The following is a 16,142-nucleotide window of genomic DNA, read 5'->3' as shown; positions in this document are numbered from 1 at the left end:
AGAAACGCATTTATAACTCCCTGTTGCACTCAGTTTGATTAGAAGATATTATTGTAAGATCACTGCATGCTTACTACGCAGATGTCACTCAGTTCACCTAAGATGCCACAGCAGATGGACACTTAGGTATTCAAAGCAGACATGAATGGAGGGGAAAGGGAACTGAATGGAGAATTCCCTACCTCTGCTGAAGTTCATCTGTTTCCCTGGTGTTGCTAAAGTTTCCACGCCGAATTTCGTTTACTTCCAGTCCTTGTGATATCAGAGAGCAGGCTTTTTCCTTCAAAACTTACCTTTGGATACCAAATCGTAGATATGTTGAAACACTTCTCCTTGGAAAGGGCAGCCCACAGGCTTTTCCTATCCTGCCCTGCACGGCACTGCGTGAAAAATAAAGCTCCACCACAGTGGGTAAAATGAGAATATATTTATTAGTTATAAAATATACAAGTGAACACCATTGGTTTTGTACAATCCCGTTGAAACAAGAGGAGGTTTTGGTGGCAGCAGTGGGCTTTGCCTGGCTGGAGTTGCCCCATGATGCTAATCCCGGGGTGCCCCCACCTCTGCAGACATGTGTTCCCAGTGCTTCTGAGAAGAGAATTTTACCGATTCATCAGCATTCGCTGGACATTGGTATTCTTTCAGCTTCAAGGGAACATAATGCTGTAGAGAAGCAGCTTTCTGATAACCAGCATGATTAAGGACTTTAATCCAGGAGGGTCTGGCTTGTCCTTTATAGCCAAGCATGGCAAAACTCCCTGAAAAACAGACACAAAGAGAGTGACCCTCTGGATGGGTCAGTTCACTTACTAGCAGCACAGCACCAACTCCCTCCACATATCATGGAAACTTCTTAGCCCTTCTTTTTTTTTCCTTGGATTACAATAACAGAACATTTAAGAGAATAAAAGAGTGATGGAAGAGGGAATGAGCTTTGCTGAAGCCGTAACCTCGCTACATCCCAGATCTGTAGGTATTTCAATAAGCTAAGACAGGTTCCCAATGTCAGTTAGCCGGGCTATTGGTTTACTCTTTATCTTTAAGCATTGGTACCTTTTCATATTTGACTACATGAAAATAGTTAGGTACTTTGAATCCTTCTTTTATTAGTTTACATCACTTTCTTCCTGTTATGCCTGAACTATTATTCCCCATGCCGACTCTGCTCTGGTCCTCTGCTGTCACAAAGTACAAAGGCATTATGTATTCTTCCATTTTAATAATAATGTCTTGTGTTTATATTATGCTTTTCATTGCAAAGACTCCCAAGGCTATTTGCAGCTGGTTGGACCGAGACTATTCCTGTAAACACTTCTAATTTAAATAAGATTTTGCAAAAACCAGGCAACAAGACTCTAAATCCCGATCCCACTGGGGTTAAGGGGATGGGGGTTTTTTTTGCATTATCCCTGGCAAAAACAACATGTACTCGGGAGAAATGCTCCAACCTGCCCTGAAACGCAGCCTCCCAGAGTGGACCAGTTCTGTGTGCGATCACTTTTGGAGTCGCATAGTGCGCATACCTGAATCAGCGGGAGAAAGCTCGTGAAGCAGGACATAATTACCCAGACTGGAAATCAGGGCAGACACGGTGATGAAAAATCTTGCCCTTAGGAAAAGCAAAATGGGGGTGGCAAGTGATGGGCAAGAAGTGGCTCAGTCCCACGGCCAGACACCAGCATCCCACTGAAATGGCAGGGGAAGGAGGTGACCATCAACCAGTGCATCCCCAGGACAGCGGTGGCCCTGGTTGCTGCTTTTTGTGCCCCAGGAGCAGTCGGAGCTGAAGGTTGAACTGAGCTCCCAAAATGACCTGGAAATGCTGCACCCAAGCGAGCAGCACAGGTGGTTCAGGGAACGAAGTTGGACAAAACAAACAAAAAAGATTGCTTTTTAATCAAAAAATTCCTTTCAAAAGTATTCAGGGCTTTGATGAAAGAATGAAGCAATGAAGTTTCGGGATGAAAAACAAAAAAAAAACCCTCAAATTTTTGCTTTTAAAAGGATGAAAGAGAAAACAGCTTCTCTGGAATCAAACAAGCACCGAAGTGAAATCATTCTCTCTGCTGTAAAGACTATGCTGTCCTTCCCTGGAAGGGTCATAGCAATGAGTTTTGAAACTTGAACTAGAAATTTATATACATTTCAATATAGAAGTAGGGAAAAAAATCCCCAAGCCCCCAAGAAAACAAGAGAGGCTGCAAATACAGCCAGTTCTACAGCTGATCTCTGCTTGAGAGGTTGCAAATGAAATCTGAATCAAGCTGGCTGGTTGTTTTCCTGATTTCCTTATCACTCCAATTACTCATTCAAAGCTGGACTCAAGCATGGATTACCTGCACCAATGGTACCAATGGATTTCTTGCAGCAATCCAAGGCAAAACTGTACTAAGAACTTTCAAAAACTGGTGATTTCACCTTCTTTCCCTCAAAAAACCAAATAGGCTCCTTTCTTTTTGATCAACCTTTCAGTTTATGACTGTTTTTCCTTGCAAATAAGTTGAGTTTTAGAAATGTAATCTGTATCAAATGATTTTTTTTGTTTGGTTGGCCTTTTTGGTTAGAAATTCAAGTTCCCTTTAGGGTGAAAATTTGCAGCATGCAGCTTCTCACTGGCAAAGTAGGGTCAAAACCCCCAAATATCTCTCATACTTCTCACTATCCCTGAGCCAAGATGTTTCAACTAGGTTATACTGTAATATTGTGGTGGGAAATATATTAGTAAGTGCTATATCAGTATGTGCACATTTTTGGTAGGGGAACAGACCAGCGATTCTTAAGCAAAAGAAACATGATAAAATAAATATTTACCTTCCTTGTGGAAGACAATAGGCTTTGCTGAACCTAACCTGGTAAAAACAGACATTTCAGAGCTCCCCACCTCCTCTGCAATATCTCTAGAGCACACAAGAACAAGTGATCTGAAAAGAAGGACAGTAATTACTGCATTACTGCAAAATATTACTTTCATCAAGACTCTGCGAGACATTTAAGCACCAATTCAGAAAAGTACTTAAGAGTTTGTTTAACTTTAAGAACACACTTAACTCACTTTGATTTCAATCACACATAAGCTTTACTAAGTTTAAGCCTCTCGTTAAATGTTCCTAAATTAAACCTGTGCTTCGCATGGAAGCAAAACAAGCACAAATGCTTGTTTGCAAGGACATCTCTCATGGGATCATGATATTCGGATGCAGAAGAAATTGAGTTGCTGTACAGTCCTGAGACTCTAAAACCATCTATCTGCTGGGTTTGATTTCCAGTCAAGCCTCAGTCTGGCTTTGGCCCTCACAGATGTGCTTTTAGTCCCCAGTGAATTGAACCTGCAATTAATTGCAGGTTGCACAACTGGTTGCATTTAGCTGAATGCCTCGACTTGCAAACTACACATCTTAGAAGAAAATCAGACTGAATGTACAGGCGTCGCATGGATATATGTCACTTCATGCACGTTTTGTATGTGTACATACTCATGTGCATAAATACAGATGTAATAACTCCGGAGCGTTCAAATCTTTGGTCATGAACTGCTTGGAAATGTCTTGGACTGAAAGTCTGTTTTCTGGTTATTTGACCTGCTTCTGCCAGCAGCCAAGAATTTATCTATAAATCTCTGTTGTTCCGTGTTTATGTGGCGACACATAAAACCACAAGGAATGTGAGACAGACACAAACAGAGATGATCCAGACCATTGCCAGGACACATGCAAGGTAACAGAGCCCGCAGGCAGGCAGGTTATTCGCTGGTTCACCCCAGAAAAGCCCTGTTGGAAAATCTGGCACACCTATGATTTTCATCTGTCACAAGAGGCAAAAACAATCAGTAAGAGTAAACAGAAACCAGCTCATTTCAGAAATGGAAAACTGAATCATCGGCTGCCAGGAAATTGCTGGACACCAGGACAGGTACGCAGTGTTGCAAATGTCATTGCAAGGACCTTATCTACTCCATGCTGGAAAATGAATGGTTAATTTAGAAGGAATTGCCAGTTTTCCAGAAAAGCTGCCTCTGTCTGCTCTAATCTGTGCAATCCTGGGAGAGAGACACTGCTTCTCTTATTATCTGCATGATATCTGGGATTTGCACATATTTAATCTGTGCCAGATTTCTTCAGAGCACAGGTTGGGTTATGAAAGTAGGTCATTTTCCTTTCTTTGTCTATCAGCCACGGGTTGCTACATGAAGCAGTTTGCTTACCTCTCTTTTATAAATGCTTGAACATAATCGGTTATTGCATTGGCAGCGTTTTCGCCAGTAACTGTGGCAAAGTGCCGCCTGCTCACAACTGCTCCCGAACACGCATCCAGCACCATGAAGAATATCCCCCGGCTATTGAACAGGAAAACTGTGTCGTTTATCTGCAACAAAAAACAGGGAGGTTTTATGGAGGCAGGCTGGAGAACTTCAGACTCTGATCCTGCTTTTCCATAAGAAGAGAGTGACAAGCAAGGAAAATACCAAGCTTTTACACACTGTAATTTAAAATGTATAATTAGTGCAGATGAAGTGACATAATTTATAGATGGTCAGTGGCAGGAGGAAGCAAAACCCTTAGTTCCCAATGGCACTGATAAACCCAGTGGGGTATAAAACCATGAGAATGAGGTCATCAGCATCTTTTGTATATTAGGAAGATACATTTGGGAAGCCAAGAATCTTGGGAATAAAATGCTTAGTTCAGTCTTAAAGCAGTTTCTTTCCATGTAGGGGAAATTACTGTCACTTGGCGAAGCAGATTTGACCACAGAACAAGGGAGAGGTGCTGAGACAGCAGATGGGGGAATAGAAGCGACATATGGACTTTTTTTGTTTTCCCTGGAAATGTAAATATCAAAACCAAAATATTCCTTCTTAGTAAGGCTGCCCCAGTGTCTCAAAGCAGTTGTAGCACAAGTGGCTCCTACTCCCTTTCCTACAGCAAGGGCTTCTTCCCCAGGCTACACCTCTCAGGACACGTCACGATATTCGCTTTTAGAAAGACAATGGTTCTCTGAGGTGCCTGGCACTGGCGCATCTCCCCAGCATCCCGGGAGACAGACACAACCTCCCCTTCACCACGGGTGAGGATGCTGCCTCCGCTAACACCTGCTTGCTAATGGGTTTGAATAAATTTTTCATGATGCAGCCGGTGCACGTGGCAAGAAATCTTGGCTGCTCTGGCTCCTTAAGGATGCTGTGGCAGCTTTGCTTGGCATTTGTTAGCATTAATTATAACTCAGTAGCATGCAGGCATGTAAGCCTGGACAGTACCCTTGCAAGCGTGATTTCAGTCACCTTCACCCTCTAGACAGACATATAAGGCACGTGTAGGGGCAACCTGACAGCTCTAAACCCCATCAGCAGTGAAATATAGTTATTTTTATCTTTTAGTGCAATGCCAGCAGAGAAAATCGGAAAAACAAACTTGTTTAGTCCCCACATCCTTTATAAACAATGAGTTCTGGTGTGCATTCCTTGGTCTACATTAGAGTGGTGGTGTTAATTCTTCTTCTAAGGTGACAAAAGGCCTTTTTTTTTTTCGCCTAAGAGCTCAAATCCTCATCTGAATAGAATACGAACTCCCAGTGACATTAATGGAGTTAATTGTAAGGGAGAACAATACACTCGCCTCTTCCAGGGGAACTTCCCATTTCCTTTTGCCAAGGCTCAGCAAGATTTTGCAGTAACTATCCTTAGAGATAAAGTTTCCCCTGTTTCAAATCCCCATTTCAAATGCAGTAAAACACAACGTACCTTAATGAACGCAGATGTCAAGTGGTTTTGTATGTCTGCCCTGCTGAGAGACTGGATCTGGATTCTTACATACTCGAACGAGGGTGTGCTAGTGATAGCAACCTGCAATTACACCAGAGACAGAAACTTAAAAAATGCCTTGCTAACTGGTTTCCATCAACAAAATGACACCAGGTACCAATGTTCGTATATAGGACCTCAAAAGTTTACAAATTCTTCTTTTCAAACTGTGATCCTGGTTCACAAGTAAGTGCTCATTATTAAGACACCATTTATCAAAGGATTGTGGCAACGCTGGTTGGAAGGGACCTCTGATGGTCACTCTGCCACTAAGTTTAAAAGTTGAATATGAATTTCTTATATTTTGTCTGGCTACAAACTCAAGTGCAGATTTATATGAGCCTGAAACAGTTCTACAGGATTTAGTGTGGGGTGAATTTACAGTAAATGAGAAGAGAACTTGGCTCTAATTTTCCAGTTATTCCTATTAACCAGAATTACTTCCCAGTTTGAAATTCAGAAGCAATGTCATACTTTGGAATTCAAAGCTAATCCCATCTGAGCCCTCTTAAAAGTCCTTTTTTTCTTGTTTAAAAGAAAGAAATGGAGAGGAAAAAAAGGTGCCATGAATGTGCATTCACTTGCTTCCATTTGGGTAATTTTTTTGAGGCTATCTTTGAAGCATAGCACAAAAAGTTGCAGAAATTCAGAGCAAAACCCTTCCCTCTACACAGGTTACGTGACGCTGTGCACATTCGCAGGCGGGAATTCCCTGTGGCTTTTTTGACCTCACGTGGATGCACATTCACGGCGTCACCTCAGATGCTGTTTCGGGCAGCAGGTACCTGCGGAGCCCCGCACGCCCGGCACGGCCCAGCCGGGCGCTGGGACACGGGGCGCTGGGCGGCCGCTGGCCTCTGCGGGAAGGGGTTTGGGTCACAGCTCCAGGAGTCCCCTGGGTACATATACGCCATGATTTTAATACGTTCACAGCCTTGCTGAGAGCAGTAACTGTGTCCTTTCCGAGCTTCGTGGGCTTGCAGGTGAACAAACAGGTACCTACAAATGAGAGTGAACAGAGGGATCAGAACCACCACGTGGTTTAGAGGAAAAAGCTGAGTAGAAGCGGGGTCTGCACTTGCTAAATTGCATTATCCCTCCCATTTCCCAACAGCAAACCAACCCTGTCTTAGACCAGTGTAATGCAGCACAGTCATGGCAAAATGGGTCCTGCAAGGATGTAGGTCGAGCTCCCCTCTCATCCTGCTGTGACAAGACCTGCAGCACTTTTAGCCCATACACCCCAACCATCTGCCTTCCCCTGGCAAGCACCATGTGGGGCAGACACCCCCCCAGACCCAGGCACCCCGTGGGGTCCCCAGGCATGGTGGCACCCCACCAGATAAAGAGCAACAGCAGCGCTCGGGCCGTCATGCAGAAGGGGACAGGTTTGCCTGGAAATACCAGCATCAACCCTTGGGCTCTCTGCATCGCCCGGTCCTGGCCCGCAGGCAGAGCTTAGCCCAAGGCACGCATGAAAATAGCTCCAAGGGAGGCAGGTCTTCTGGCCTTTGGAGTTCATTCGTTTTGCTGCCTGTTCTAAGTATGTTTTCAATTGTGTCCGTTCTGCAGTTCAGGCTGAGGAAATTATATAAACAGCTCACTTCAGCTCCAGGATCAAAAAGATACTTGAGCTTTAAAGGGATTTTTCTTTCTCTTTCCTTCTAAGCTAAATATTTGTTTCTATTTGTCTGGAAGAAAGAATGAGTAAGCTTGGTTCTTGTCCAAGGATCCAGCATGTGGGGTTAAAAAAAGAAGGAGAAATATCCCACTCATTATGAAACAAAGTCTAAAAAACAACAACAGGAAAATAAAAAAGCCAATCCCCTAGCTTCTGTACTCTGAAAGGCTAAAAAAATCACTGCTGAATTAAACAGAAAACCAAAAGGCTGACACTGCCAGAATTAAGTTAGGTTAGACCCATCAATCTGCATCTACTGGGTCCAGATGGCTGCTGGCAACCTATGGCTCTTCCTCCAGAGACCCACATGTGTAACCATTTTCCCCACTATTCAGTAGTAAACAACCTGTTTACAGAATTTGGGCTTTAAAAAGAAAAAAAAGAAAACAAGAAATGGAGGATTAGCAAATTGTTATTTCACAATTCCTATGATGAGAGAGACCTGCCCATGGAGGAGCCTGGTTAGCGGGGCAGGCATTCCGGGATTCGATTGCTCATGTGTTATGGTTGAATGAATAAATATATCCCATCTTATTTTCAAATCTGGCATTTGTGGATTGATTCCTGAAGTAGCTACTTAGTCAGGTGAAGCATCATGGGATCCATGGTTAGACCACAAAACACTTTTTTCCTCCCTAGCTATTTTAGCTGACTGAGAAACAAAGTTTTGCAATGTTTTTTTTAACCAAAGGTGTCCTAGATTCTTATAAAGGTAGTGCAAGATCTCCAGGACTCTCTTCATGCCTTCAAAATAAGAGATGTACTATGGTGCTCTCCTTTTTTTTCATGAGATTTAACTTTTAGAATGTGATGGGTTTAGAAATCTCTCATCACCGGAATATGAAAAAGTTGAAACTTCCCAGACTATCTCAGTGTTGAAGTTGCCACAGTGACGAGAGGACTCCTTTTCACAGCCCTTTGGGTGCAATGGATTTAAACAAATATTTACATTGCACCCACACCTGCAGTGATCTGAGCAGCAGGGATGCCTCAAGGGAGCTAAATCCAGGCAAGAAATCAGCAATTTTCATAACAGGATTGCAAATCACTGCTTGGTGATAAAGAAATAGACCTACTCCAGATAACTCCAGCCTATAAAGGATTTTGACCTGAAATAAGTGAAAAGACCATACAAGATGGGCGAGCCTCAATTTTTAACTTTGAGAAAGGCAAAGGAGATGCTGGGGCTGGTAAGAGAAAGACCCCAAGGGTTTTGTTTGAGGGACCCTCTGGGGCAACGCAGGGCTCACCCCGATGCTCTGTCGAAGTAGAAGAGCCGCTGGCCGGTCCCGTTGAGAATGCTGGCCCGGGAAGGAGCAGCGAGGTAGTGTCTTACGCTGTGCACCATGCCTGTCCCTCGCTGGTAGACATCTGCCACCACCTGGAACACGGCATCCCGGGGATAGCAGAGGGCAACGTGCAGCCAGTCTCCTCTGTCGGCAAAAAGGAAAGGCAGGGGAAAGAGGGAAAGTGCACTTAAGAGCCTGATACAGGAGAGATGGTTTCCAGCCAAGAGTACAGTCTTCAGGGGAAAACAGAAGAATGTCCTTTGAGGTTCTACTCCTCCTTTAGAAAAACACAGCAAATCCTCAAAGCCAAAGAAAATCACTTTTGTTTTTTTGCTTTGTCTGGAAACAATGGCTGCTTATTACAAAGGTCTGATCCAGGGACCCCGGCTGACCTTGGAGGACTTTGAGGCAGGTGCCAGGGTGGCTTAAAACCAGAATGTTTTCTCTTCCTTGCCCTGTAAGGCTGAGGTACAACCGGTCACATACACTCTCACATCTCCCGAGGCAGCCGTGGCTCGTTTTAGTTCATCTGGAGCTGCAGCAGGAGAGGGAACCGGTATCCAGCAGACATTTCACCAGGGGCACAGATTCAGGAATTAGAAAGTAATCTCTGACTTGAACCAGAGCCATGGTCTAAAGAGACCTGCTTCCTCCACTTTACAGCAAAGTTTATTATTATGGTTTCCATTAAAATCTCCCTCTCCCCTTCTCTTTCTTCAACATCAGTTTAGAATAACTAAGGGTAAAGTTAAATCATCTTTTAACTCTTGTGTATCACAATTTCAGCACGCACATTTACAAAAAATTCCCCCATAACTCTCAGTTATCCTGTGATTTGCATCATCATCCTCATGGTGAGAAAAACTGGCCCCAAACTAGATACCTTTGTTACACAACTCAGCCAAAAGATGCAGTTACGGTGCAATTTGGATGCAGACGGGAAGGATCTTCCACAAAACCCAACACCCTTCCCTGTCTGTGGGATGCTCTTGTGCTGTACGAAGCAGAAAGCCACAAGAAGTTTACACTTGAAAAGAAAAGATGAATACCAAGATAATTAGCCTGAACCAGTACTGTGGTTAGCTTTCTTTATAATACCAAAACCATCCAGCTTTTAAATCTATTATTTTAATTACCTGGCTTCCTGGTTATATGTGGGAATATAAATCTGGCTCAAAGAAAGACAAATACCACCTTCATCAGCTGTCTTTCTGGGTCCTACGAAGCTCAGGAAGACAAACTTTCTCCAAAGGCTCCCCTGAAATGACCCACCACCCATCACTGCCTACAGAGCGATCAATGGGGCGAAACCGCTTCTGTTCAGAGGAATCTGGGAATCTGCATGCCTAGATCTCTACTTTGTGTTATACATGGAGAGCAGAAAACCAAAGCTATTTCAATCTTTCTCTGGTTTTCTCATTAAAACAAAACAAAACGACCTATAGGATGGAAGAGGGGACAGGCTGTTCTGGAATAATAAATCAAAGCTGCACAAAGACACATCAGCTTAAGCCAGATACTGCCCTCTAGATTTTAACCAACTCCAGCTGTGTCATAACACAGGACAGCTAGAAAACAGATATATTTTCAGATTATTTGGCCTCCAACTAGAGGAAATGAAAGAAATGTACCAGAGCCATGTTTGTGGAATATTTTTAGGACACAGTCCCAAGACATTTTGGCTGTTCCATAAGGGTGATTTGCATTGTGTTGGCACATTTCATCCCCTGAAGACAGCATCACAAAAAGGGCTCATCAGCTCCCTCAGATGCTTGGAAGCAGCTTTGGTGCTGCACTACATTGACTGTCACTTCCCCAGGTAATGAGAAAGGCCCTAGAAGAGAAAACTGGAGGGTGAAAGGAAAACGAAGTGTGAAAAAACCCACAGCTGTGACTGTCGTGAATCACCAGTGCATTTGGGAATATGAGTGCTAGAGCCTAGTAGGCTGGGTGAAACATTGAAATAAATTATATCAAGATAGAAAAAGAATCAAATTAAAATCACCTCCTTTGGAGTTTGGGGAGGAAAGATGGAAATAAGTACATTCCCACAACAAAGAGCTTGGGAGGAGATGTGAGAAGAGAAGGTATTAGAAGTTATCCTTCATGTAAATATAGGAAAGAATAAGGTGGTTATTTTCTCTTTAACTGAGTGGTATTTTAACAGCTTCCTATTTAGCTCTTTACTTCAGTTCTGTTTCTTTAGCTTCTACAAAATCCACTGTAAACCCTCCCAAATACCTGCCTGTGTGGCTGAATGGGGCTCCACCATCTCCAGGAAAAGCAAAGCAAGAAACTGAGCTACTGTGGAATGGTCCTCAGGCCTCTGCCTTGCAGCGAACGGGGATCAGATGCCTCCTCTCCAGTCATTGCCAAACCAAGGGAGAAAGGCAACCTCAGGCAACATGCTGTAATCATGCATGGGACGTCTTGAACATCGCTTTCGAAGTAAAATAGATGTACGTGTGCCTTCCTCAGCCACCACACCGGCCACCAAGGACCTCCTGGCTGGGTCTCAAGTGCAAGAAGCCTTCATCTTCTTCAGGGTGGGCAATAAACTGTTGTCCTACATTATACCTCTGCTTAAAACCTCTCCATTCTGTCGTATTTACCAGCTGCTACTCTGGGTTGAATATTTGCAGATAGAATAAGAAAAATAAGCCCTCATTCTGCTGCTCTCAGTACCAGCACATCAGCTGGGTCTTTGAGGATGCCCCAAGGCCTGGGGACACACACAGCACTGGCAAGAAGAGGAAAACACTGAATTAATAGTAGATCCCAAATTCAGAGTAATTTCAGATCCCTGCCTGAATGCTGTGGCTTTAGATGCTCTTATGCTTTAGATGCTTTAGATGCTCTTACGCTTTAGATGCTCTTATGCTTAAAACCAGCACAAACAAAGGGAAAAAAATAACTTAAAATACAAGGGATGAAAGTCAGACTATTGATAAACAAAATGCTGTCCAATGTAGTCAATATAGCAACATACAGGACTTTTCTTTAAATTCTTTAGGCTTTCATTCTTAGGAGTTCCTTGCAAGAGAAACAAAAATATTCTCAGGTGGAAAGTCTGACTTTAGAATTAGCTGTCAGCTAAGTTAAAGTCATATTAGCATGTGTAGGAAACTAACCTGAGCTATTTAAGTAACTGTGTTCACAGCCTTTTCTAGTGATAAAGTTCAGTCCATTTTAGAAGCAAGGAACAGGAACTTTCCTGTTCATAATATGGGAACCAAGCAGAAATCCCCACGTACTGCTTCAGTAAGTTAGTCCCTCACAGGCTGAATTTTGAACTTTAAAAGACAAAAAAAAGCAAAGTCACCATTCAGCCTCCAAATCGTCCCACAAACAAATCAAAGGAGGTCAATGTTCCTCACTCTCAGTCAAGATGCAGCTGGTTTTTATCTCCAAAATACGTTTCCCAACCTGACAACAACCTGCCCAGCACCAACTGAATCTCCTCTGGCACAAAACCTGTTTTCAGGAGAAGACACCTCCTCTCCAACCAACACCACTGGTGAGGAAAATGGCATGAGAAATACCCACACGTCTCACAGCTGCTAAGAAGAGTGGAGAAAGGGTTGTGAGGAACCTGGCTACATCCTTACCACATTTTCCCAGTTCAAGCTCTTTTCCTCAAACCCACATTTCCCACTGGCTCCCTGCAGCTGTCACTCCTTCCCTTTTTCTAGATTTCTTTTTGATTTTCTGCCTTCAACTCAAGTCCATTAAACTCATGCAAACCCCCTGCAATGACGCACATGGCTACTGGGCGAATATCCAGCAATTCTTTTTCAGGATTTTGTTATTAAGGATAGACTCTTCTGGAAGACCACTTGCTGCAGGGATAGTAACAACTTCGGTATGTGTTTAGTTAACTAGAGTTGTGTGCATTGGGATTTAAATGCCTTTCCTAAATGTTGCCATTTAGGAAATGCCATTAAAAATTCAAAAGCATTGGCCATCTCTTAATATAAATTAAATTTTTTTGTTTTACCCATGTGCCTCCTTAGGCAAAAAGAATGATTTTTGCTTTTGTGAAGCTCAACAGATTATAAACGGGATCCTGCCCTGAGGTACGCTTCTGCTGATACTCATGAAACCACGGTTTGACTCAGCGAGCATTTGGCTCACAGACAATTGCATTCAAGCAAAAATAAGAACTTCCTGCGTTTAAATACAGTACATCATCTTATTGTCTTTTTTCCCACCCTACATGCTTTCATGAAGGAATCACATCCCAATTCAATTTGTACTTTTTTTTAATGCATTCCCAGGTACTTTAGTGCTGACTATTGTGTATTTTGTTTTTTCCTGCTGCTGTGTCTTGGATACATCAGGTCAGAAGAGACTGGTGGTCCTGAGGAGCCACAAACCCCACTCCAAGGGCCGGGAGAATCACAGAATCACAGAATCATTGTGGTTGGAAGAGAACCTCAAGATCATCGAGTCCAACCATTAACCTAAGACTGGCACTAAACCATCTGCCTAATAACCTGCAGCAAGGACTGCAGGTGGGGAGGCAAAGACGGGGCTTTAGGATCGCTCAGACTTCGCCATGTCAGCATCAGCTTTGGCCCAGCTGTACTAAAACACCACAATCTGCAACCTGGTGTTCCGGCAAACGCTTTAGCTTCTTTCCAATTAAAAAAAAATAATCTTGTGGCTTTCATCCACGGGCTGACCTGTGAGTAATTTAAGGGATTTGAATAGACAGAAGGGAATTCAAATATATCTGCTGACTTCTGTGTTGTGCAGATGATTAACTCTGAATTACAGATGTTATCAAGAGGGGCAGGCTATGAAACCCAAGTAGCACTTTACTTATTATTATTGGAAATAGAGTTGGTGTTACTTGTATTACATCCAGATCTGGGCAGATTGAGGTCAGAACTCATGTATGTACAAGTTACAAGCAGCAGTCACAGCCTTAAACTGTTAGCTCTGCTTTGAAATACTAATTTTGCCTTCCTGTGCATTTATCAATCTGGGAAGCAAAAGGAAAAGCTCATTTAGAACTAATCTGAAAAAGAAACAGTTTAGGAAATATCCATAAACTGGGCAAGTCTGCAACAAGCACATTCTAGCCTTGTCTCGTTATCTTTGTTTCCCTCTAGACCTTATCACTGCTAAGGAATTTAATGACAAAAATGACAAGTAGCTGAAAGTATGAATCATTCTGGCATTGATTAAGAAGCTGTAGGAAAAACACCTACCTACACAACCCTGACAAATACAAATATAACGAGTCCCCCAGAGTCTCAGTGCAGACATGGGCTGCAGAAGTTTGCCTGCACTGAAATCTCCACTTTTGGATGAGCTGCAGCATCCTTGAGGTTTCATATCACCCAGCGTCCAAAGGCTCCACTACTTTTGATGAAGAATTTAGACACAAACTCACTCCAGGCTCTTGAGTTTTCAGATAATTTACATTATTCACTGGTGAATATGATAACAAGTCCTAGCGCAGAACTCCAGCCTAGCAAATAGGGGAGTTGAGCTGTGCACCTGTGCCCATCCCTGCGCAAACACGGCAGCAGGGGAAAGGCTGGACACGTGCCCAAGCACACACATGGACATCTGCCCTTTTGCTTGCTGCTGACAAGAAATTTGGCATTCCTCCACCAATTTATTTTATTAAGGCTCTCATAAGGCTCCAACTCCTGCAAAAAGGCACCAAAGAACATCGATGTTATGAGCCTTGCTGCACCTCTCCAGGGGAAGCTAAGAGGGATGCTGATGGAGAGAGCCCAGGGAAGGTTCCTGCACTGTTCTTGGAGCCAGCATCTGTTGGAAGATGTGCAGTACAAAGGAAAGCCCCTGCTTGCAGAACTGTGGCAATCTACCTACAAAAAAATACCCTCTTTATCCAGTTAGCTGCTCACATTTCTCTGAATTCTGTCAAACCAGAGCGGAGCGCCCTAATAAGGGAAAACCCTTCCCTCTGAGCCTTAACAGAGCAAGTATAGAGATATTTGCCCGTGCTCATTAAAAACAAGGAATGTTTAATCTAATTGCCACTGCTTTTCAGGCTGCTTCAACAGCACAACTTATTACACTATACTTCAGATATGTGTTTTGAGGAGATTTAATTCTTATCTTTAGATGTGCTGATAGCACAAAGCAGCCTGGCTGATTCACTGAGCAGCTCTGTGCCTTTGATAACAGTATTTGCCTTAGCTTCTCCTGTGATTAGAAAATTTGCACATTCATAAAGCCTAAGTCATTAAATTGAAGGACTTCTTTTCTGACTTGGTTTACTATATGAAGTGTCAATCTTTGTACTGTTTTCCAGCACTCGAAAGAAGGCACTTGCTTGCAGCTGAATAATGTTTTCCTTGCTCTCCTCCTGGCTTAACAGCCTCTCCCTGCTCTGGTAACAAGCTTGGTGCTCTCTGCTGGCCTTTGTGCTTCAGGATAGTAATTGTGAGCAAAGCCCTTAACTCAGTCTTGCAAATAATTCACATACTTCTGTGCAGCAGGAAAACAAACAACAAGAAAACCAAAAAACAGCTCTGAGGGGGAGGAACCACTCCAACAAAGAGATGAAGCCCATGGAGAAGAGGTCTGAGGTCCCTGTTTATGAAGGTTTCACACACGATTCATGCCCGATGAGCGCAATCCTCAGCAGATCTGCACTAGTTCTGAAGCACACTTCATTCCTGGTCATTAAAATTCCAGCCGGCGCTCTCCTTCTGTTCGCTTGCCAAAACCTTCAGAAGCTACTTGTCCTGCAATACCTCTATCCACAAGGCTCAATACCTACCCGCCTTCTCATCCTCATAGGGAAACACCCAGCCATTACACAGACAACCCTATCTACAGCTTAAAAAGGGCATTTCTGCTGAGACAGCTACGTTCCCCAGCAGTCTGAAAACACAGCCTGCAGGTCTCCACCGTGCCTTTATATTTGCCTATCAGTCAGCTAGTGGCTAATGCAAACAATACCTCTCCTTGGAAGGGAACCTGGTGTGCATCAAACAGCTCATTTGCACCACATGGCCACAGATGGCAGCATGTGGAGACATAGCGATAGTGTTTGGTTTAGCTACATATTTCGATGGAAGAGAAGAAACTGAAGAATTACTTTAAACATGGCTTGAATTAGCACAAGGAAGACACAAGTGCGGCAGCAGACCTTCAGGTGCCCAAGGTAGAAAGAAAAAGATCTGCTTGGTGTCTGTGCTCAAAGTAGTGCCCTCCTCTGCTGAGTAAACCCACCAGTGGTGCCGCTGAGCTCCCCGGACAAGATCCACAGCTCACAGAAAGCAGCGCTGCCAGTTTCAGCTGAGTCACATGAACTCATCCCCACCAAGTCCTGCCCACCCAAGGAATCCGGACGTTCCAGTCTCATAATAGACATCTGAACTGG

General features: G+C 43.5%; 2 protein-coding genes across 8 annotated transcripts in view; both read right to left on the bottom strand.

Annotated features, from left to right (window-relative positions):
- Positions 1–16,142, bottom strand: part of CEMIP (cell migration inducing hyaluronidase 1) — a 111,670-nt gene that overhangs the window by 61,172 nt on the left and 34,356 nt on the right. The window lies entirely within an intron of this gene.
- Positions 413–16,142, bottom strand: part of LOC136106667 (cell surface hyaluronidase CEMIP2-like) — a 52,976-nt gene continuing 37,246 nt past the window's right edge. Inside the window, exons 20-26 of one of the 2 annotated variants that reach the window (XR_011741112.1) lie at positions 8,732–8,914; positions 6,586–6,799; positions 5,741–5,842; positions 4,205–4,365; positions 2,815–2,924; positions 1,527–1,612; positions 684–761 (exon numbers count right to left, since the gene is read on the bottom strand). Coding sequence is in view for 1 of the 2 variants with exons in the window: in XM_071814039.1 (XP_071670140.1) it covers positions 544–761; positions 2,815–2,924; positions 4,205–4,365; positions 5,741–5,842; positions 6,586–6,799; positions 8,732–8,914 (988 nt within the window). In the remaining variant the exon portion in view is untranslated. Of the gene's footprint in view, positions 762–1,526; positions 1,613–2,814; positions 2,925–4,204; positions 4,366–5,740; positions 5,843–6,585; positions 6,800–8,731; positions 8,915–16,142 lie in introns of both variants that reach the window. The other variant, XM_071814039.1, reaches the window with a different exon arrangement.

Source organism: Patagioenas fasciata, chromosome 12 (assembly GCF_037038585.1).
Source record: "Patagioenas fasciata isolate bPatFas1 chromosome 12, bPatFas1.hap1, whole genome shotgun sequence".
Classification (NCBI taxonomy): domain Eukaryota; kingdom Metazoa; phylum Chordata; class Aves; order Columbiformes; family Columbidae; genus Patagioenas; species Patagioenas fasciata.
Note: the sequence above shows the minus strand (reverse complement) of the source record. Positions and strands in the feature narration are given on the sequence as shown.